At 45.5% G+C, this 17,326-nt stretch overlaps 1 protein-coding gene across 1 annotated transcript in view; it reads left to right on the forward strand.

Moving 5' to 3' along the window:
- The first annotated feature begins 4,735 nt into the window (after positions 1–4,735).
- EPC2 (enhancer of polycomb homolog 2) overlaps positions 4,736–17,326 on the forward strand; it is a 61,502-nt gene continuing 48,911 nt past the window's right edge. The window contains exon 1 of the mRNA XM_069732893.1: positions 4,736–5,180. Coding sequence (XP_069588994.1) covers positions 5,028–5,180 — 153 coding nt within the window. The 5' untranslated portion in view covers positions 4,736–5,027. The remainder of the gene's footprint in view (positions 5,181–17,326) is intronic.

Genomic DNA, 17,326 nt, shown 5'->3' on the forward strand with positions numbered 1-17,326 from the left:
GTCACCGTCTTGTTCTCGTACAGTCACTGTCCTGTTCTCGGTGTTTCCGTACACTCACTGTCCTGTTCTCGGTGTTTTCGTACACACTCTGCCGTGTTCTCGGTGTTTCCGTACAGTCACTGTCCTGTTCTCGGTGTTTTCGTACAGTCACCGTCCTGTTCTCGGTGTTTTCGTACACTCACTGTCCTGTTCTCGGTGTTTTCGTACAGTCACCGTCCTGTTCTCGGTGTTTTCGTACACTCACCGTCCTGTTCTCGGTGTTTCCGTACACTCACTGTCCTGTTCTCGGTGTTTTCGTACACTCACTGTCCTGTTCTCGGTGTTTCCGTACACTCACTGTCCTGTTCTCGGTGTTTTCGTACACTCACTGTCCTGTTCTCGGTGTTTCCGTACACTCACTGTCCTGTTCTCGGTGTTTCCGTACACTCACTGTCCTGTTCTCGGTGTTTCCGTACACTCACTGTCCTGTTCTCGGTGTTTCCGTACAGTCACTGTCCTGTTCTCGGTGTTTCCGTACACTCACTGTCCTGTTCTCGGTGTTTTCGTACACTCACTGTCCTGTTCTCGGTGTTTTCGTACACTCACTGTCCTGTTCTCGGTGTTTTCGTACACTCACTGTCCTGTTCTCGGTGTTTTCGTACACTCACTGTCCTGTTCTCGGTGTTTTCGTACACTCACTGTCCTGTTCTCGGTGTTTTCGTACACTCACTGTCCTGTTCTCGGTGTTTTCGTACACTCACTGTCCTGTTCTCGGTGTTTTCGTACACTCACTGTCCTGTACTCGGTGTTTTCGTACACTCACTGTCCTGTTCTCGGTGTTTTCGTACACTCACTGTCCTGTTCTCGGTGTTTTCGTACACTCACTGTCCTGTTCTCGGTGTTTTCGTACACTCACTGTCCTGTTCTCGGTGTTTTCGTACACTCACTGTCCTGTTCTCGGTGTTTCCGTACACTCACTGTCCTGTTCTCGGTGTTTCCGTACACTCACTGTCCTGTTCTCGGTGTTTTCGTACACTCACTGTCCTGTTCTCGGTGTTTTCGTACACTCACTGTCCTGTTCTCGGTGTTTCCGTACACTCACTGTCCTGTACTCGGTGTTTTCGTACACTCACTGTCCTGTTCTCGGTGTTTCCGTACACTCACTGTCCTGTTCTCGGTGTTTTCGTACACTCACTGTCCTGTACTGGGTGTTTTCGTACACTCACTGTACTGTACTCGGTGTTTTCGTACACTCACTGTCCTGTTCTCGGTGTTTTCGTACACTCACTGTCCTGTTCTCGGTGTTTTCGTACACTCACTGTCCTGTTCTCGGTGTTTTCGTACACTCACTGTCCTGTTCTCGGTGTTTTCGTACACTCACTGTCCTGTTCTCGGTGTTTTCGTACACTCACTGTCCTGTTCTCGGTGTTTTCGTACACTCACTGTCCTGTTCTCGGTGTTTTCGTACACTCACTGTCCTGTTCTCGGTGTTTTCGTACACTCACTGTACTGTACTCGGTGTTTTCGTACACTCACTGTCCTGTTCTCGGTGTTTTCGTACACTCACTGTCCTGTTCTCGGTGTTTTCGTACACTCACTGTACTGTTCTCGGTGTTTTCGTAAACTCACTGTACTGTACTCGGTGTTTTCGTACACTCACTGTCCTGTTCTCGGTGTTTTCGTACACTCACTGTCGTGTTCTCGGTGTTTCCGTACACTCACTGTCCTGTTCTCGGTGTTTTCGTACACTCACTGTCCTGTTCTCGGTGTTTTCGTACACTCACTGTCCTGTTCTCGGTGTTTTCGTACACTCACTGTCCTGTACTCGGTGTTTTCGTACACTCACTGTACTGTACTCGGTGTTTTCGTACACTCACTGTCCTGTTCTCGGTGTTTTCGTACACTCACTGTCCTGTTCTCGGTGTTTTCGTACACTCACTGTCCTGTTCTCGGTGTTTTCGTACACTCACTGTCCTGTTCTCGGTGTTTCCGTACACTCACTGTCCTGTTCTCGGTGTTTTCGTACACTCACTGTCCTGTTCTCGGTGTTTTCGTACACTCACTGTCCTGTTCTCGGTGTTTCCGTACACTCACTGTCCTGTACTCGGTGTTTTCGTACACTCACTGTCCTGTTCTCGGTGTTTCCGTACACTCACTGTCCTGTTCTCGGTGTTTTCGTACACTCACTGTCCTGTACTCGGTGTTTTCGTACACTCACTGTACTGTACTCGGTGTTTTCGTACACTCACTGTCCTGTTCTCGGTGTTTTCGTACACTCACTGTCCTGTTCTCGGTGTTTCCGTACAGTCACTGTCCTGTTCTCGGTGTTTCCGTACAGTCACTGTCCTGTTCTCGGTGTTTTCGTACACTCACTGTCCTGTTCTCGGTGTTTTCGTACACTCACTGTCCTGTTCTCGGTGTTTTCGTACACTCACTGTCCTGTTCTCGGTGTTTTCGTACAGTCACTGTCCTGTTCTCGGTGTTTTCGTACAGTCACTGTCCTGTTCTCGGTGTTTTCGTACACTCACTGTCCTGTTCTCGGTGTTTCCGTACAGTCACTGTCCTGTTCTCGGTGTTTCCGTACAGTCACTGTCCTGTTCTCGGTGTTTTCGTACACTCACTGTCCTGTTCTCGGTGTTTTCGTACACTCACTGTCCTGTTCTCGGTGTTTTCGTACACTCACTGTCCTGTTCTCGGTGTTTCCGTACAGTCACTGTCCTGTTCTCGGTGTTTCCGTACAGTCACTGTCCTGTTCTCGGTGTTTTCGTACACTCACTGTCCTGTTCTCGGTGTTTCCGTACACTCACTGTCCTGTTCTCGGTGTTTTCGTACACTCACTGTCCTGTACTCGGTGTTTTCGTACACTCACTGTACTGTACTCGGTGTTTTCGTACACTCACTGTCCTGTTCTCGGTGTTTTCGTACACTCACTGTCCTGTTCTCGGTGTTTCCGTACAGTCACTGTCCTGTTCTCGGTGTTTCCGTACAGTCACTGTCCTGTTCTCGGTGTTTTCGTACACTCACTGTCCTGTTCTCGGTGTTTTCGTACACTCACTGTCCTGTTCTCGGTGTTTTCGTACACTCACTGTCCTGTTCTCGGTGTTTTCGTACAGTCACTGTCCTGTTCTCGGTGTTTTCGTACAGTCACTGTCCTGTTCTCGGTGTTTTCGTACACTCACTGTCCTGTTCTCGGTGTTTCCGTACAGTCACTGTCCTGTTCTCGGTGTTTCCGTACAGTCACTGTCCTGTTCTCGGTGTTTTCGTACACTCACTGTCCTGTTCTCGGTGTTTTCGTACACTCACTGTACTGTTCTCGGTGTTTCCGTACACTCACTGTACTGTTCTCGGTGTTTTCGTACACTCACTGTCCTGTTCTCGGTGTTTTCGTACACTCACTGTACTGTACTCGGTGTTTTCGTACACTCACTGACCTGTTCTCGGTGTTTTCGTACACTCACTGTCCTGTTCTCGGTGTTTCCGTACACTCACTGTCCTGTTCTCGGTGTTTTCGTACACTCACTGTCCTGTTCTCGGTGTTTTCGTACACTCACTGACCTGTTCTCGGTGTTTTCGTACACTCACTGTACTGTACTCGGTGTTTTCGTACACTCACTGTCCTGTTCTCGGTGTTTTCGTACACTCACTGTCCTGTTCTCGGTGTTTTCGTACACTCACTGTCCTGTTCTCGGTGTTTCCGTACACTCACTGTCCTGTTCTCGGTGTTTTCGTACACTCACTGACCTGTTCTCGGTGTTTTCGTACACTCACTGACCTGTTCTCGGTGTTTTCGTACACTCACTGTCCTGTTCTCGGTGTTTCCGTACACTCACTGTCCTGTTCTCGGTGTTTTCGTACACTCACTGACCTGTTCTCGGTGTTTTCGTACACTCACTGACCTGTTCTCGGTGTTTCCGTACACTCACTGTCCTGTTCTCGGTGTTTTCGTACACTCACTGACCTGTTCTCGGTGTTTTCGTACACTCACTGTCCTGTTCTCGGTGTTTTCGTACACTCACTGTACTGTACTCGGTGTTTTCGTACACTCACTGTCCTGTTCTCGGTGTTTTCGTACACTCACTGTACTGTTCTCGGTGTTTCCGTACAGTCACTGTCCTGTTCTCGGTGTTTCCGTACACTCACTGTCCTGTTCTCGGTGTTTCCGTACACTCACTGTCCTGTTCTCGGTGTTTCCGTACACTCACTGTCCTGTTCTCGGTGTTTCCGTACACTCACTGTCCTGTTCTCGGTGTTTCCGTACACTCACTGTCCTGTTCTCGGTGTTTTCGTACACTCACTGTCCTGTTCTCGGTGTTTTCGTACACTCACTGACCTGTTCTCGGTGTTTTCGTACACTCACTGTACTGTACTCGGTGTTTTCGTACACTCACTGTCCTGTTCTCGGTGTTTTCGTACACTCACTGTCCTGTTCTCGGTGTTTTCGTACACTCACTGTCCTGTTCTCGGTGTTTTCGTACACTCACTGTCCTGTTCTCGGTGTTTCCGTACACTCACTGTCCTGTTCTCGGTGTTTCCGTACAGTCACTGTCCTGTTCTCGGTGTTTCCGTACACTCACTGTCCTGTTCTCGGTGTTTTCGTACACTCACTGTCCTGTTCTCGGTGTTTTCGTACACACACACTCTGCCGTGTTCTGAATATTCCCGGCTGTCACATGCGCGCCCCCGCCGCTCTCGCTCGCACAATGCGCGTCCTCGCCGCGGCCTCCTCCTCACTGTGCGCGCTCCCGCCTGTGCCGCCGCCCGCGGGGGCTGCTGGGATCGCTCGCCGCCTTGGTAATGTCCGCCATGTTTGCCATGGCGCAGGGAGCGGATCGAGCCAACAAAACCCGGATCTAGGCACGAAGACCCGCCGCCCGGAGCGCCTCTTTCCGCCCCTCACCGTGTCTCGGGGGCCCCATGAGTCGGCGGGGGGTGAGAGCAGGCGGTTTGGGGGGGCCCTTCTGACCGACAATTTTAGGTGTTTTTTTTTTTATTTTTTTATTTTTTTTTATTCCTCGCGCCCCCCTCCCTCTCCCCCGGCCGTGGCGACAATGAGTAAACTGTCGTTCCGAGCGCGGGCACTGGATGCTGCCAAACCGCTGCCCATATACCGGGGCAAGGACATGCCCGACCTCAATGACTGCGTGTCCATTAACCGGGCCGTGCCGCAGATGCCCACGGGGATGGAGAAGGAGGAGGAATCGGTAGGTAATCCTTTTGTCAGACATTTGCTATTCAGGAAAGGCACTTACGCCAGCCGGCTGCGCAGAGCGCGCTCTAGCCTGCCTGGCTTACGTCACGTAGGGGAGGTGGAGTGCCCAGGATGGCGTAGTTGGCGGGAGCCGCCATGTTGTTGCGTCCAGAGTCTACGTCACAGTGTGCGGGCCGCTCTGCGTCTGCGTAACATGCGCTGTGAATAGGAAGTGTGCGTAACTCTGCCCGGCAGGTTTGATAACAGCTGTGAAGGTGTGAGCTGCTGCTCCTGGCCCGCCTGTCAAAGATGCGCTGCAGCAGCACTGATTAAAAGTATTCATTGGCTCATGACTTATACATGCTATTCTGGCTTTATTTCAGTTGTATCTCTGCTATAATAATATTTAACATGAATGTGACATAGTGGAACTTATGCCTGGACCAATGCAGTGCCCACCTACCTCTGTATAATGCCGCTTTCATGCAATTTCACAACTTTTTCTTTCAATGAAAATTTATTGAAATATTGGGATGAGATTTATTAATGCTTTAACCCTTTCAGGAAAGGGTCATTTTTTAATATTTTTTTTATTTTCCTTCCTGCTCGAAGAGCCATAACTTTTAAAAAAAAAAAATTTTTTTTTATATATATACATTTTTCAATACAAATGTTTGCTTTTATTTTTTAGGAGACCATTTGGGTTAGTTTTATATTTTCATAGCTCTGACTTATATGAACACAACAATACCATTTTATTTTTACTCTTTTGAATTTGAGAAGGCAGATAAACTGATTTAAAAACGTATAATTTTTTTAAATTATTTTCTTAGCCCACCTGGATTGCGTTCACTTGAGCTAACATTGACAATTGGCCGACTTATCAGGCTTCATGGAAGGAATGGAAGGACCAAGAGGGCAGCGACAGGGGCCTTTATTAGACCTCGAGCTGCCATTGCAACCCATTGTCATTCAGCAGTCACGTCGTTAGTACTCACCCATTTAAATGCTGTAGTTAGTGATTGACTGTGGCATCTAAATGGTTAAGCTGCTGGCACCTGCCCAGTATAGAGCGGGTTTGCTCCTGAGCCCACTCTACACATGCACCTATACAATGGTGTGTAAAGGGGTTAATCTGAAGATCAGAGCTACTTTATTTTAGTGGTCTAATTCCTAAATTATGTAGGATACGACGACTGATATTGGGGTGCATTCCACACTGATTTCTGCAATTCACAAGGGCATAATTTTATTTATCTCTGTTCCATCTGATCACACAGATTTATTCTCTGTGTCGCTGTGGAATTTGCAGCCAATTATTATTATTATTATTTTTTTTCCTCTATCCTAAGGGCTCGTGCAGATGTCCGAGATCAGACCCCAATGCACAGGCTGTCCGCAGCTCTCCATACATAAGAGCAGTCCTACTGCGGTCGGGAGATCCGCGATCAGTTCGTGCATTGCTGTTCCGATTTCGGACCACTCTGCATGGACATCTATCTGAACGAGGCTTAAAGGGAACCTGTCACCTGAATTTTGCGGGACTGGTTTTGGGTCATATGGGCGGAGTTTTCGGGTGTTTGATTCACCCTTTCCTTACCCGCTGGCTGCATGCTGGCCGCAATATTGGATTGAAGTTCATTCTATGTCCTCCGTAGTACACGCCTGCGCAAGGCAATGTTGCCTTGCGCAGGCGTGTACTACGGAGGACAGAGAATGAACTTCAATCCAATATTGCGGCCAGCGGGTAAGGAAAGGGTGAATCAAACACCAGAAAACTCCGCCCATATGACCCAAAACCAGTCCCGCAAAATTCAGGTGACAGGTTCCCTTTAAAAGTGAAAAGCCACAGAAGAAATTGATATTCTGTGGATTAAAAATCCACACCACAGGTCAATTTGCGCCCAGATTTTTCCCAGTGTGCATATGATATTTGGTAAAACTTTGTGGAGTGTCTGCTCCTTGTTAACAAACTCAATTGATGCCATCCACCGAACGCAGTGTGGGTGAAAAGTTGAACAATAGCTTCTGACAAAATCCTAGCATCTTGTGGGACACATTGTGGCTATTGTTAGGGTATGTATGGACATTTCTGCAACTGTCCTAGTCACCTGAATGAGACTTGCACTAATTACAAATTTTAGGTTTTATGGATGTGCGATATGATCACATGATGATACCGTATATCCTGTTCAGATTTCTGGCTGCACCACTGAAAAACAATCCACAATGGGGAGTGAGTGAGAAAAAAAAGCTGAGGTTGCTTAGATTGTTCACCCCTGGAGACAATTTTTTTTCTACTTTAATGTATGTATTTGGATCTAAAAATCATTTTTGCAGTTTGGTTTATTTAAAACGTTGCAGCTTTGCTTTTAAAGGCCGAGCGTGCGAGTTCACATGCACAACCTCTGGCGTGTATTGGGACTAGAGTTGAGCGAATATGTTCGGGTTGCTTCTTACTCCGTAAGCTATATAGCACTTACCAAATAAGCTGTAGAGGGAACCCGGCTACCTGAATCGCGCCGGCCGATCAGCTGATCTGCGCCGCCGCTGCATGTGTGACAGTCATGACAGATGCAGGGAGAGCCTGTTTGTTGGGCCTGTTTGTTTGGCTCTCCATGCATGTGCTGTGACTGTCACACAGCCGCTGATCGGCCAGCGCGATTCAGGTAGCCGGGTTCCCTCTGCAGCTTATTCGGTAAGCGCTATACAGGTGCATCTCACAAAATTAGAATATCATTAAAAAGTTAACTTATTTCAAGGGAACCTGTCACCCCGTTTTTTCAGTAGGAGATAAAAATACCGTTAAATAGGGCCTGAGCTGTGCTTTACAATAGGGTATTTTTTGTCCCCCGATCCCCTACCTATGCTGCTGAAATACCTTACAAAAGTGTCCTTTTTCGCCTGTCAATCAGGCTGGTGAGGTCGGATGGGCGTGGTCACAGCGCTGTTTCTTCCTCCACATCTTGCTATGTTCCCGTTGGTGGCGTAGTGCTTCTCGCATGCGCAAGTGCCGAATGCACTGCGCAGCTGTAGAAAAAGAGCGCGCTCGCCGCTATTCAGCGGTTTCTCAGTGGGCGCGGCCATCTTCCTGAGGCCGCGCGTGCGCAGATGGAGTCTCCTGCTTCCCAGGGCTTCAGGAAAATGGCCGCTGCGATGTCCATCTGCGCACACGCGGCATCCCGCGGCCATTTTACTGAAGCCCCGGGAAGCAGGAGACTCCATCTGCGCACGCGCGGCCTCAGGAAGATGGCCGCGCCCACTGAGAAACCGCTGAATAGCGGCGACTGCGCTCTTTTTCTACAGCTGCACAGTGCATTCGGCACTTGCGCATGCGAGAAGCACTACGCCACCAATGGGAACATAAGCAAGATGTGGGGGAAGAAACAGCGCTGTGACCACGCCCATCCGACCTGACCAGCCTGATTGACAGGCGAAAAAGGACACTTTTGTAAGGTATTTCGGCAGCATAGGTAGTGAATCGGGGGACAAAAAATACCCTATTGTAAAGCACAGCTCAGGCCCTATTTAACGGTATTTTTATCTCCTACTGAAAAAACGGGGTGACAGGTTCCCTTTCAGTTCTTCAATAAAAAAGTAAAAATCATATAGAGTTTTTACAAACAGAGAGATCTATTTCAAATGTATTTCTGTTAATGTTGATGATTATGGCTTACAGCCAATGAAAACCAAAAAGTCATTATCTCAGTAAATTAGAATGCCTTACAACGCCAGCTTGAAAAAATGATTTTAACATCTGAAATGTTCGCCTACTGACATGTATGCTCAGTAAATGCACTCAGTACTTGGTCGGACTCCTTTTCATCAGTAATTACTGCATTACTTTCAATCAGTATTACTGCATCAATGCGGCATGGCATGGAGGCGATCAGCCTGTGGCACTGCTGAGGGGTTATGGAAGCCCAGGTTGCTTTGATAGCAGCCTTCAGCTCGTCTGCATTGTTGGGTCTGGTGTCTCATCTTCCTCTTGATAATATCTCATAGATTCTCTCTGGAGTTAAGGTCAGGCGAGTTTGCTGCCAATCAAGCCCAGTGATACTGTTGTTTTTAAACCAGCCACAGACTGATCCGCCTCCATATTACGCCTCATTGATGCAGTAATTGATGCAAAAGGAGCCCCGACCAAGTATTGAGTGCATTTACTGAACATACATTTCAGGAGGCCAACATTTTGGATGTTTAAATCATTTTTCAAGCTGGTGTTATAAAGCATTCTAATTTACTGAGATAATGACTTTTGGGTTGTCATTGGCTGCAAGCCTTAATCATTAACAGAAACACATTAAATAGATCACTTTATTTTTAATGACTCTATATGAGTTTCACTTTTTGTATTGAAGAACTGAAATAAATTAACTCTTTGAAACTCTAATTTTGTGAGATGCACCTGTAGCTTGCCGAATAAGAGGGAACCCCAACATATGCGCTCAACTCTAATTGGGACTTATTTCGCCTGTGACCATAAACGGCAGGGACACTTTAGTCACGAAAAATCTGCGCTTTGATTTTCAACCATGATGTGTCATTAGACCAAGCCATTCAGCTTCACCTGATGTCGACATTGATGTGTGACTGTAGGTAAAGAAATACTTGCAATCTGAAGGGAGGTTTTCCAATGTTAGACATTTAGGACGTAACCACAGAATATTCTATGGCTATATTCACACTTTGCGGATTTTGCTGCGGATCCGCAGCGGATTTGACCGCTGCGGATCCGCAGCAGTTTCCCATGAGTTTACATTTCAATGTAAACCTATGGGAAACAAAAAACGCTGTGCACATGCTGCAGAAAAATCCGCGCGGAAACGCTGCGGATTACATTCCGCAGCATGTCACTTCTTTTCTGCGGATTTTCAGCTGCTCCAATAGAAAACTGCAGTTGAAAATCCGCAGAAGAAAACGCAGTAAAAACCGCGATAAATCCGCTGTAAAAACCGCGATGGGTTTTCACTGCGGATTTTGCAATTCCGCTGCGGAAAAATCCGCAGTGGAATCTGCAAAGTGTGCACATAGCCTATAAATGCCTAATGGTTGGTTCAGTCATTCTCTTGATGTGTTGGGGGGGATCCAGACATACGACCCCTTCTCACTTGTCGTTTCCTGTTTAAAATATCATTATTCTATTATGCGATAATTCCCAGAAATGGACTGCAACTTGGGGAGTATTATCATTGGCAAAGACTGGTGTGATATATAGATAGATAGATATATTTATGCTCTTGGACAAACAGTCGTTGGGCCCATAGCTATCCTCGCCATATGCAGGACTGATAAGCTCGGTCCAGCACTCCTGCATTCTCTGTAATAGCCGCTGCCTGATTCCTCTGCCGGAAACTTATCTCTCGGAAATCCAGTCTGCTTGAAGGCCCTCATACACATTAGAGTCAGCTAATAATATCTACTACAGATTGTTTGGGGGTCTTCAGTGCAAATGCACTTTCGGAAAACTTTTCACATGTTCGAGAGACATCTCTGAAGTTTTGATAAGTGGGATCCGAGTGCTAAAACGTTCACTAATCGTTAAAACAAATAGGATTTCCTGACTTGGCTCTTCTCTGTGAGTATGGACTTTATAAACTTTCCTTTTCTCCAGTCCTTATTAGTCTCTGGGAAGAATAGTATTTGGCTAAGACCCCCATACACAGACACTGAAAGATGTCCGAACCCGCCAGCCATCTGATATGTACGGGGGCAGTGACTTTTTGCTATTTTCTCCTTAAAAAACACACTAATGATCAGCTGAGGCAAGTGCTCATGTGTATGGGGTGAGGCAAGAGAGGTCTATTTGCTGAATGAACACTGGGCCTACAGTTGATGGTGGCTTTTTTTTTTTTTGTGCGTGGCGAGTCTTGGTGCCCAGACATTCAACAATCAAAACTTCAAGTTTGTGACCCCGTGAAAAGTTATTCTTCTAAAATTGCACTTTAAGGACCTTTTTATCTTCTTGAGTCAAATAGTGGAGGTGAATGGCAAAAATTGGGTAATCGTCTATTGAAGAATGATGGCATGTGTTGCTGTGAGGAGTAAACAGTGTCTTGCTCACTATCATGTACATTTAATAATGATGGATTTCTGGTGTTGAGCACTTGGTATTCTGCAAAAAATGTTTGCCATGTTGTGCCTCTAGATGTTCACAATCACTTTTCTGAAACTTACCGGTAAATAACTTTCTTTGCTTTTATTTTAATCGTTAGATATAGTCTTTATTAGCTGCTATTGAACAGAGACACGGGTCACATTAAAGCAGTTTTACCATCTTCTTTCTTCAGGAGCTCACCGCTCCTCTAAATCCCAACTTCTTGCTTGCGAGGGAGGTGGGGTGCCACTTCTGGTTCGGACCTGTGGCATAGTTGCGCCTCTGGTCTGAACTGTGCTCGATCATATCCAGTTGGCAGAGGCAGCTTTTCCTCTGTAGCGTCAGACTTGAACCGAAAGTGAGCACGTGCCCACACTTTGCCAAGGAAACCGACCACTCTAAAAGATGGTAGAGGTGGCCAGTAAAATGGGCAACAAGCAGTAAACTCTAGAACTAAAAATTCCTCTATACTTCAGAATGGAGAGGATTTTTAATAAGAGGCACATTTCAAAGTTGCTACATTTTTACAAGCATTTAATTATATCCATTTAATGAGATGAGACAACCCCTTCAAAGGAATCCTGTCAGCAGTCTTTTATTTGCCATGTAGTCTGAGAGCTGCATGATGCAGGTGCAGAGACACTGCGTTATCACTTACTGTGCTGCTTGCTGTAGTTTTGATAATCTTTCTGATAAAACTAGTAACCTGCTGCCAGTTAGTCATGCATATCCATGAGCCTCCACCCCTGATTGTCAGCTGTGTACCCTCTACATGGGCTTGGTGTCGTGGGCAGGGGTGTACAGATCTCAGCATTTAGGGCCCTGCTAGATGTACAGTAGATGAAAGTGATTTTATCAAAATGTCAGCAAGCAGCTCAGTAAGTGACACACTGTTGGGATCAGGGTCTCTCACTCTACATCTTGCTGCGCTCAGATTATATAGAAAACCCTTTTGACAGATTTCCTTTTAAGCTTACCTCTCAAAGCACCACTCCAGCATTTTTCTTTTTCAGTGCTGGAAAGCAGCACCTAATATTATACCCGCGTCTTCAGCTCTTCCCCGCTTCGCTCCGGTCTTGTGCCGTTATCTTGTGACAACATCTTCTAACTGACCGGAAGTCAGAATTAACAATCACAAGCTCTCAGTATAAGTCTAGGAGAGCCTCATTCTAGTTTTGTTCTGGCTCTCATAGATTTGAATTAAAAAGTGACCACTGGCTCGCCCAGCAAACAGTGGAGCGATCCGACCGGTCATAATGTGCTGGAGACTGACCGGAGCGGCACCAACAGCAGAGGAAGGCGGCTTATGAGTAGAGTTGAGCGAATTTGCTCGGGTTCCTGCTTATTTGGCAAGCTATAGCGCTTACCGAATAAGCTGTAGAGGGAACCCGGCGTCCTGGATCGCTCCGGCTGGTCAATTGTGTGGCTCCGCAGCTGCATGGGTCGCGGCTGTATGACAGGCATGGAGAGCCCAACAAACAGGATCTCCATGCATGGCTCATGCCTGTCACACAGCCGCGACACATGCAACTGCGGAGCTCATCGGCCGGTGCGATCCATATATCCGGGTTCCCTCTGCAGCTTATTCGGTAGACGCTATATACCTTGCTAAATAAGCAGGGACCCGGGAAAATTCGCTCAACCCTACTGATGAGCATAAGACCGGGAACAGGGACCACTGCAGTGATGCAATAAAAAAAATGCTGGAGTGGTGTTTTAATATTGTTCTTTATTCAGAACAGTTAAGTTCTTTTCTCCATTACATTCATGCAATGATTATATCTCTTCAATTCCAGAAAAGATTTTAATAGTTTTATCACAAAAAAACATTAACTTTAATTATGTCATCATGCTGCCAAGTAATATCACTTCTTGCATGTTTGTAACTATTTGGGATGTATTTTTCATACTTCAGTATAGAAACTTTCAAAACTAAATTGCACAGTGTGACAACATATCCACGCTATCATGCATGATATCCTTCAGCAGGAGTGTGTGGGGGCGACATAATAAATGTTTTTTTTTTTTTTTCTAATTTGTGCAAAAAACTGCCCTGACTTTGTAGATACGGTGCATTTCCCCTCTTCAATGTGATGTCCTTTTTGGAATCCAGTGAAGACCTGTTCTGTGGCTGGAGTCATAGATCAGTCCTGGATTGAGAAAAGTACACCCCTCGCCCTTTTAGGTTTTTATCTTGTGTTGATGTTAACAGAGACTCAAATGTGATTTTCTGTGTGTGGTGGCAGTAATGCAACATTGTTGCAGACATCATAGTGTAATTATTATTGTATTGTGTCCAGGTGTATACATGGTAACCAGCTTGTGATGGTGCTGCCTGCAGAAGTGCAGCAGGATTGTGTTTTCACATTACGTTTTCTTATGTTCTGGTGGAATAAACTTTGTCACTTTTTCAGTCTTGTTTTATTTCAAAGCATTCTGGATTTTGAAAGAAAAGATAGAAATCCTTTGGCTTCTACAGGTCTAATGCGAGCATATGTTTCTATGGTTATGTTCTACAAACCCTGATGTAGTCTGATCCCAGCAGTCACATCTCCCTGCCACCTATCCCCTAATTCTTAAAGGGGTTTTCCGCTGCCGTTTACCTCTATATCGTAAACAAGCATCTCTGACGTTATGACCACAGACACGATTGGCAAGTATTGGGCTCATGTCCTAATGAAGAGGTCAAATGCACATGTCCCAGCAGGTTTATTAGAAACTCATGTAATCTGCAACTGCTCACCCCCACTACGCCAGTGAGGCAGGATAAGCCCTTTAATAACCTAAGGAAAGTAGAAGAAGGGATAACAGCAGGATGCACAGGGTCTTTATAGTTTCTAATCTAAACATCTAGTTCTGCACAGGAGCTGTGTGCTCAACAGATCATTAACATCTAGTTTACTATACATTTAGTAGGCCATTAGAAATATATGTATGTATGTGTGTAATATATCTCTCTCTCTTAAAATATATAATATAATCTATTTTATCTCTTCTCTCTCTACCAGTGTTCTCCCGTAGTATAACGACCTAAGGCCGGGGTCACACTTGCGAGTTCAATGCGAGAAACTCGCACATCAAGTCCCGGCACTGCCGCCGGCACTCAGGACCAGAGTGTGCGGCTGCATAGAAATACATACAGCTGCATGCTCTGGTCCCGAGTGTCGGCGGCAGTGCCGGGACTTGATGCAAGAGACTCCCGTGAGTTTCTCGCATTGAACTCACACATGTGACCCCGGCCTAACATAGACATCCTCAATCCAAACCTCTCACTCCAAGACATCTCTTGAGCTGCACCAATTCTCCTGAATGTACTACCCAGGACTATTGGACTCTGTGTGAATAAAACTTCAATTTTATTAATATCTAAAACAATTAAATACAACAAAGTGAATTAACACCAATAAACTAAAATACAGAGGCACCCGGTGGAGGTGCCTGTCCCTATATAACCTATCTCATCCTGCCTGACAGCGGAGGTTGGCACCCTATGACCTGGGCTTTGGCGCCCCCGCTCGTCGGCGGCTCTCCCTGTCTGCCCTAATTGATCCTAAAAATGGCAGAGAAGTGAAAAAGGATGCCTAAAAGGGTGAGAAGGTAGTAAAGGAGATATGGAATTTGGCTCTTAATTATTAGCTCCTTAGTAAAATAGAACTAGATATAGCTTGTTTCTTGGCTAAGCTAAATAGATATCATCTTTTGTGAACACCTAATCACTGGCTTCAGAGTTGGCTCTTGTTAAATGGATATCTTCTTATATGGATACCTAATAACTAGATTCAGAATCCTTAATGGTTCAAACCAAATGCTATTCTAATTTGCGAGCCTATTATTTACTATATGTCTATAGATAGACGAAACAGAGCAGAGAAGACTCGACCTGGTGCACGTTTCTGTTTTTTAGGATCAATTAGGGCAGACAGGGAGAGCCGCCGATGAGCGGGGGCGCCAAAGTGCAGGTCATAGGGTGCCAACCTCCGCTGTCAGGCAGGATGAGATAGGCTATATAGGGACAGGCACCTCCCCCGGGTGCCTCTGTATTTTAGTTTATTGGTGTTAATTCACTTTGTTGTATTTAATTGTTTTAGATATTAATAAAATTGAAGTTTTATCCACACATTAGAGTCCAGCGGTGATTACAAGATTAGAACCTCTAATTAGCTATTTCTGTACTGTGAAATTACTACCCAGGACTAGATTAATTCCCAGTAGCCACAGTTTTAAGTGTGCCCTAAAAAATGCATTTCATTAGACTGGCCTATCACCTAACCTCACTGTTCCCCTCTTTGCCTTTGCTAAATTTTCCTCAGAATCTGGTACCTCATATCGTCTATTTACATAGTAACATAGTTAGTAAGGCCGAAAAAAGACATTTGTCCATCCAGTTCAGCCTATATTCCATCATAATAAATCCCCAGATCTACGTCCTTCTACAGAACCTAATTGTATGATACAATATTGTTCTGCTCCAGGAAGACATCCAGGCCTCTCTTGAACCCCTCGACTGAGTTCGCCATCACCACCTCCTCAGGCAAGCAATTCCAGATTCTTACCGCCCTAACAGTAAAGAATCCTCTTCTATGTTGGTGGAAAAACCTTCTCTCCTCCAGACGCAAAGAATGCCCCCTTGTGCCCGTCACCTTCCTTGGTATAAACAGATCCTCAGCGAGATATTTGTATTGTCCCCTTATATACTTATACATGGTTATTAGATCGCCCCTCAGTCGTCTTTTTTCTAGACTAAATAATCCTAATTTCGCTAATATATCTGGGTATTGTAGTTCTCCCATCCCCTTTATTAATTTTGTTGCCCTCCTTTGTACTCTCTCGTTCCATTATATCCTTCCTGAGCACCGGTGCCCAAAACTGGACACAGTACTCCATGTGCGGTCTAACTAGGGATTTGTACAGAGGCAGTATAATGCTCTTATCATGTGTATCCAGACCTCTTTTAATGCACCCCATGATCCTGTTTGCCTTGGCAGCTGCTGCCTGGCACTGGCTGCTCCAGGTAAGTTTATCATTAACTAGGATCCCCAAGTCCTTCTCCCTGTCAGATTTACCCAGTGGTTTCCCGTTCAGTGTGTAATGGTGATATTGATTCCCTCTTCCCATGTGTATAACCTTACATTTATCAGTGTTAAACCTCATCTGCCACCTTTCAGCCCAAGTTTCCAACTTATCCAGATCCATCTGTAGCAGAATACTATCTTCTCTTGTATTAACTGCTTTACATAGTTTTGTATCATCTGCAAATATCGATATTTTACTGTGTAAACCTTCTACCAGATCATTAATGAATATGTTGAAGAGAACAGGTCCCAATACCAACCCCTGCGGTACCCCACTGGTCACAGCGACCCAGTTAGAGACTATACCATTTATAACCACCCTCTGCTTTCTATCACTAAGCCAGTTACTAACCCATTTACACACATTTTCCCCCAGACCAAGCATTCTCATTTTATGTACCAACCTCTTGTGCGGCACGGTATCAAACGCTTTGGAAAAATCGAGATATACCACGTCCAATGACTCACCGTGGTCCAGTCTATAGCTTACCTCTTCATAAAAACTGATTAGATTGGTTTGACAGGAGCGATTTCTCATAAACCCATGCTGATATGGAGTTAAACAGTTATTCTCATTGAGATAATCCAGAATAACATCCCTCAGAAACCCTTCAAATATTTTACCAACAATAGAGGTTAGACTTACTGGCCTATAATTTCCAGGTTCACTTTTAGAGCCCTTTTTGAATATTGGCACCACATTTGCTATGCGCCAATCCTGCGGAACAGACCCTGTCGCTATAGAGTCCCTAAAAATAAGAAATAATGGTTTATCTATTACATTACTTAGTTCTCTTAGTACTCGTGGGTGTATGCCATCCGAACCCGGAGATTTATCTATTTTAATCTTATTTAGCCGGTTTCGCACCTCTTCTTGGGTTAGATTGGTGACCCTTAATATAGGGTTTTCATTGTTTCTTGGGATTTCACCCAGCATTTCATTTTCCACCGTGAATACCGTGGAGAAGAAGGTGTTTAATATGTTAGCTT

This window comes from Ranitomeya imitator, chromosome 7 (assembly GCF_032444005.1).
Source record: "Ranitomeya imitator isolate aRanImi1 chromosome 7, aRanImi1.pri, whole genome shotgun sequence".
Classification (NCBI taxonomy): domain Eukaryota; kingdom Metazoa; phylum Chordata; class Amphibia; order Anura; family Dendrobatidae; genus Ranitomeya; species Ranitomeya imitator.